This window comes from Microtus pennsylvanicus, chromosome 2 (genome assembly GCF_037038515.1).
Source record: "Microtus pennsylvanicus isolate mMicPen1 chromosome 2, mMicPen1.hap1, whole genome shotgun sequence".
NCBI classification, from domain to species: Eukaryota; Metazoa; Chordata; class Mammalia; order Rodentia; family Cricetidae; genus Microtus; species Microtus pennsylvanicus.
This window is the reverse complement of record NC_134580.1, coordinates 139,759,657-139,765,871: the sequence shown is the minus strand read 5'-3', so window position 1 is coordinate 139,765,871 and position 6,215 is coordinate 139,759,657. Positions and strand designations below refer to the sequence as shown.

The 6,215-nt window shown below is 52.2% G+C and overlaps 2 protein-coding genes across 2 annotated transcripts; both read left to right on the top strand.

Moving 5' to 3' along the window:
• Positions 1–191: 191 nt before the first annotated feature.
• On the top strand, positions 192–2,145 carry Neurl2 (neuralized E3 ubiquitin protein ligase 2). The gene is made up of 2 exons (XM_075963028.1): positions 192–933; positions 1,904–2,145. Exons 1-2 carry the CDS (start codon positions 192–194, stop codon positions 2,017–2,019), a joined length of 858 nt encoding a protein of 285 aa, XP_075819143.1. The 3' UTR covers positions 2,020–2,145.
• Positions 2,146–2,740: 595 nt separating this feature from the next.
• Spata25 (spermatogenesis associated 25) lies at positions 2,741–5,757 on the top strand. Its single transcript, XM_075962872.1, is given in 3 exon segments — positions 2,741–4,748; positions 5,124–5,669; positions 5,672–5,757. Coding segments are annotated over 3 exon segments (687 nt in total). The 5' UTR covers positions 2,741–4,693.
• The last annotated feature ends 458 nt before the right edge of the window (positions 5,758–6,215 follow it).

The window sequence follows — 6,215 nt, the reverse complement described above, 5'->3', positions numbered from 1 at the left end:
GTTTCCCACACTCCTGGGGACATGTTACTGGCGAGATGCTGAGAAAGCGGCGCTAGGACCCCCAGGCGGTGCCGGGGTTAGGTAGGCAAGGGGGAAATGCCTTACATGGTCCCCCCTCCCCCGCGGTCACCATCTGAGCCCGCCGCCCAAAATAGCCCTTGGCACGAGCGGGCTTGTCTCATGGCGGGGAGATGGCTGCTGCCTCCGGACCCGTAGGGTTGGGTGACCCACGGGGTCCTGCGCCCTCGGAGCCCCCTCCCACCCGCTTCCATCAAGTTCACGGAGCTAACATCCGCGTGGACCCGTCGGGAACGCGAGCCACACGCGTGGAGAGCTTTGCCCACGGTGTGTGCTTCAGTCGCGAGCCCCTAGCCCCGGGCCAGGTATTCCTAGTGGAGATAGAGGAAAAAGAACTGGGCTGGTGCGGGCATCTGCGTCTTGGCCTGACCGCTCTGGACCCGGCCAGCCTGGCCGCTGTACCCGAATTTTCACTGCCTGACCTGGTCAGCCTTGGTCACAGCTGGGTCTTCGCTATCACACGCCACCACAACCGCGTGCCCAGGGAGGGTCAAGCATATGCAGAGTCAGCGGCCCCCAGCCGCTCCCAAGCCCTCTTGGTTGAACCTTATCTGCGCATTGAGCAGTTCCGAATACCCCGGGACCGCCTGGTGGGACGCAGCCGGCCAGGGCTCTATAGCCACCTCCTGGATCAGCTCTATGAACAGAACGTGCTGCCCCCTACAGCGCGCCGTAGCCGCCTGGGTGTTCTCTTCTGCCCGCGTGAGGATGGGACCGCCGACATGCACATCGTCATCAACGGGGAAGACATGGGTCCCAGTGCTCGGGGGCTGCCAGCTGCCCAGCCCCTCTACGCTGTGGTAGATGTGTTTGCCTCCACCAAGAGTGTGCGCCTGGTCCAACTGGAGTATGGCTGTAGGTATTCCACCTTACCTGGCTTAGTGTAGGGACAGGCACCTGCTAGGACACCACAGCCAGCTGGCAAGGTCTGAGATTGAGCAGCACTAGTTTTGAAGATGGAGAATCTGGTCTTGCCTAGGGCATCCATCTACTTGTGGTTTTGCACACATCGCTTCTTGGCGGTGGGCCTGTACCAGTATACTCAGCTGCTTGACTGAGACCCCACGGGTCCCTTTTAGCTTGGACGATGTTTCAATAGAAGGATAGGGATTTTTGTTTTGTTTTGGTCTTGGAAACCAAGTCAGGGTCTCATGCACGCTAGACAAACACCCTTGCTATGTTGCACATCCCAACCCCTAAGACAGGGATTCCAAAGCCAATTTTAGACCTGAGGCTTCTTGAGAAATCTGTGAACTTGTTTAGTTTTGGTTTTCTGAGATCCACTCACTCTGTACCTCAGGCTGGTCTGGAACTTGATCTTTCAGGCAGGCCTCAGACTTTCAGACACCCCTTTCTGTCTCAGCCTGCCGAGGGTTGGGGTCCCTACATTCAGCTATGAGTTCGTGTGTCTTTATTAGGAAAATGCTCACAGATTTGGACCTCTTGGCTTAGAGCCACCACAGACCTCAGATTGAGAACTTTTAAATTCTGCAGTCTGGCTCATTGTAGCCCAGTAAACCTTTCACTGAAACCTCTGGTCACGTGTCTGAATGCGTTGCGCTGGAACCTGCAATGTACTGGGCTGTGGTTGCACAGGCAAATCAGACATGAAGCTGAGTAAAGGGTGAAGGAATCAGACTCTGTTGCAATAGAAGCAGCTGTGTAGACAAAGGCTCAGGAGGAGGTGTACGTCAGCTATCTATACAAGCCTGAGAGCAGAAAGTAATTCCCAGGTTGATGGCAAATAAGCAACCAAGATGTAGATTTCCTCAGCCCTGTTGTCACCTCCCCCAGATGTTTGTCTCTGACAGTCCTCTCTCCACAGTGCCGTCCCTGCAAACTCTGTGCCGTCTGGTGATCCAGAAGAGTGTGGTGCACAGGCTGGCCATTGATGGGCTCCACCTGCCCAAAGGACTGAAGGACTTCTGCAAGTATGAATGAAGGCCTGAGGCCACCGGAGCAGAGCCACAGAAGTGCCATCCTGCCTCCAGAGTAGTGGCTGATCCGAAACTGGCCACGTGGTTAATGATCCGGGTGAGAAATAAATAGCCGGTGTTGACGTTCTGAGCACGGGAGGGTCTCTTCATCTCTGCAGTCCTGGGGCAGCCACTTCTAGAGTCACGGGCCAAAGAGAGTGTTTTAGAGTCTGTCTAGATCAGGCCTCCATAGTGTGTGGGCTCCTCTGAATTATCTAGGACACTTGGTGAGTGCCAATGCGCGCACGCACACACACACAGACACATACACGCAAGCACAGCTTCCATATTCTCCTTTGGTTTGTGGTTTGTCAGAGAATTAAACCCAGTCATCATGGCTTTTTGTGTTGTTTTGTTTTAGACAAGGTCTTGCCTGCAGCCTAGAGTGGCCTTAGACTCCCATATTCTGAGATTATTATAGGTGTGGGCCTCCATGCCTGATTTAAACACTTTTTTTTTTGTAAAAAGCCCCTTCAAAGATTCTAATAAATGGTCATAGTGAAGATGCATTTCACTAGATCAGAGGTTTTACCTTTGGGAAATATTATATTTACTGCTTTGTTTTTGGTTTGTTTGAGACAGGGTCTTACTCTGTAACATGGGATCTTGAACTGTGGCAGTCCTATCTCAACCCGAGAGCCCAGGCATGGCCTACTAGTTCTGCCTCTGTCTTTTGCAGTACTAGGGATTGAGATTAGTGCCCAATCCAGATGAGTACTGTACCAGCAAGCCGTTCCCCAGCCTCCCTCCAACCCTTTGAGGATGGGTCCCAATATGTGGCCCTCGCTGGTGTGAGACTCACAAAGATCTGCTTGTCATTGCCACCTGAATGCTGGAATTAAGGGGTGTACCCCCACACCCAGCTGCCAGCCCCCTTTTAGTTGTCATTTAGGACAGAGTCTAATTGCCCAGGCTGGCCTTAAACTTGTGATCCCTCTGCCTCAGCTTCCCAGGCAGCTGTTTCCAGGCCTGTTCCATCAGGCCTGACTCTGTTGTCTTCAGGAACATAAAAATATTGATACATCGGTCTGTCCCTGGCATTCTTGGTTGATGGAGTAGGACCCTAGTGGTATTCAAAGTCTCCCAGAGCCTGTGCTGGCCACCAGTGACCTGAACCAACCATGTCATTTTCCAGGGGAAGACAAGCCAACAGGTGAGAATATGTTTGTGTAAGGACAAATAGCAAATACTTCTTATTTTATTTATTTGTTTATTGATTTTAGAGACAGGGTTTCTCTTTGTAGCCCTTGCTGTCCTGGAACTTGCTCTGTAAACCATGCTGTCCTTGAGCTCAGAGATCCACCTGCCTCTGCCTCCTGAGTGCTGGGATTAAAAGTGTGAACCACTATGCCTGGCTCTAGCAAATGATTTTAAACCATAACAAGAAGAGGGTCTGGCTGGAGATATGGCTCAGTGATTAAGAGCACTGACTGCTCTTCCGGAGGTCCTGAGTTCAATTCCCAGCAACCACATGGTGGCTCACAACCATCTGTAATGAGATCTCATGCCCTCTTCTGTCACGCAGACATGCAGATAGAGTTCTCATATACATAAATAAATAAATCCTGAAAAAAATCAAGAGGGTCACCTGTACTCCCAAGAGTTTGCCTTCAAACTGGTCATAAAGTGGAGAATGACCTTGGATTTCTGACCTCCCGCCTCTCCCACCTGAATGCTGAGATCACAGGCCTTTGCCCCATGCTCGGTTTGAGTGGTAGCAGATGATTGAATGAAAACCTTGACTCACACTGTAAGGCACAAAAGCACTGGCCTCATTTATTTCTATCTCTGATCGTTAGCTCCACAGGGATACTCACCCTCACAACTCCTGGGGAGGCAGGGGGCAGTATCACCCCCATTTTGCCAATGAGAATTTTTTGTTTTGTTTTTCAAGACAAGGTTTCTCTGTGTAACAGTCTTGGCTGTCTTGGAACTTGCTTTGTAGACCAGACTGACCTCTAATTCACTGAGATCCACCTGTCTCTGCCTCCCTGGGATTAAAGGCGTGTGCCATCACCGCCTGGCTGTAGATGAGGATACTGAGGAACAAAATTGTCTAGGTGAAGCCAGGTGTGGTGGCACACACCTATATTCCCAACACCTAGAAGGCTGAGACAGGAAGATCAAGGATTTGAGGCCAGTTACACAAAAGCAAAAACAGGCTGAGCATGGTGGTTTCACGCCTTTGATCCCAGCAAACAAGCAGGAGACAGGCCCGGCACAGGAAGTAGACCATAGGAAGTCCAGGCCAGCCAGGGCTATTGTAGTTTGATCCTGTCTCAAAAAACAAACAATAGAAACCAAACAAGTAGAATGTGGTTCTGAGGCAGCGCTCAGTCTTCGCATCTGCAAAGCCCTGGCTTCCGTCCCCGCACCAGAAGAGAGCAAAACAAAACCACCCGTCCAAGTTGATCCTGACGAAGATAATGAATGAAGAGTCTGGAACATCCTGATCCTGGTCCAGTGTCCCCTGGTCCATCTAACCCCTTCCATTGTGACATACATGTTCTATATTGAACAGGCTAGTATTGTGAGGTAGGGTCCGGGTGTAGAGGGGACTATGAGGTGACATTGTAGAAAACTGGAGAGTCGGGCAGGACTAGGGCAGTTCCCTCACAAATAGGGACTTTGGGGCAGCCATGTCCTACTTCATGTCTCCACAAACTCATCTGGGGCTTCTGTCTTCTGGCCAAGGTGAGAGGGGGGTCCTGGAACTGGAGGGGACACCACAGCTTCCCTCGTGAAGTTGCTTCCTGGCTTTGGGGAGGAGGTTCTGCTGGATTTTTTGGGCTGACTGTGGAATCAGTTTTCTTGGAAGAGAAGATATCCAAAAGGCCTTGCCACTTACTAATTACCCACTTGCTCACTTATTCAACAAACATTTCCCCATCACCTGCAGAACTGGGACTGGCTGGAGCTATGGATATGAGTAATGCTTACATTCCATTCCCAACCTCTGACAGTCCTCTTGGGCTGGTTCTGATTGCCCCTGCTCCCAGGCCCTGCCCCTCAGGGCCTCTTCCTCCGAGAGACCAAGAATAACATTCCATCTCATTCCTGTCTCTGCAGGTGGGGCTGCTGCTTCGGGTCCGTCCCTTGGTCTCTATAGTTCTGCAGAGCCAGTGGTGGTGGCGTCTGGTGGATTAGGTCCACTCAGCCAGAAAGCTGAGCAGGTGGTACCTGCTGCCCAGGTCTGGGGCCCTACCTTGGCAGTGCCTGAAGCCAGGGGCTGCTCTGGGGGTGCTAGCTGGGAGACACCGCGGAAGGAACACAACCGATACTACCCCAAATTGCCCCCCATGAGGCAGCTGGAGACCTTGAGCTGGGCAGACCCCTGCTCCCGAAGCAGAGCTCCCCACCTGGGTGGCCCTAGCAGGCCTCGGCCCCTGCTGCTGTGTGGGCTGTCACCAGGGGTTCTGACGATGTCCTCCGAGGCAGGTGGGAAGGAGGCTGGCTCCCAACCTGACATCTGCATCCTTACCCTAGCCATGATGATCGCGGGCATCCCCACCGTGCCTGTTCCAGGCCTGCGGGAAGAGGACCTGATCCGGGCAGCTCAAGCTTTCATGATGGCCCATCCAGAGCCAGAGGGAGCTGTGGAGGGGGTGCAGTGGAAAAGGCACATGCCCACATGGCCTCTGGACAGATGCCTCTAGTGAGATCCAGGAGGGACTCCTGCTTGTCGCCAGATGAAATAGCATGAGATGCATAGGGTGGCCTCTCCGTATGGTTTTTGGGCAGATAAGGTTGGGGGTGGCTATGGCAGGGATGGGAAGAGGGTGTGGGTAACTGAGCCATCCTGATAAATTGCACTGCTTTGTTGGGACCCCCTCCCCCACTGCATGAGGTACCACCCAGAGAGATCTGACCAGGTTAAATGAAGTAACCTAGGTAGGAAGCCCTATTTAGAGAGTAGATGCTTATTTTGTATTGAGGAACCTGAGAAATTTTTGTCTAAAGTTCTAGACATTGTGGATTTTCCTCTTGCCTTGTGTCCCAGCTTCCTGAAGACAGACGGGGCTGTAGGCAAATGATGGAAACGTGGCTGAGCAAACCCCATGAACCCATTCCTCTTTAACATGACCCACCCTGTGAGGACGCCCACTTCACAGATAAATGGAGGCTTAGAGAGCTGCCTGCTGGGAGTCTCACAGCTGGCAA

What these genes read in the sequence shown, in the direction of transcription:
- Neurl2 (XM_075963028.1), top strand. Translation starts at nt 192, where the DNA reads ATGGCTGCTGCCTCCGGACCCGTAGGGTTGGGTGACCCACGGGGTCCT. An exon ending in GGTCCAACTGGAGTATGGCT is followed by an intron (nt 934 to 1,903) that starts GTAGGTATTCCA and finishes CTCTCTCCACAG; the next exon opens with TGCCGTCCCTGCAAACTCTG.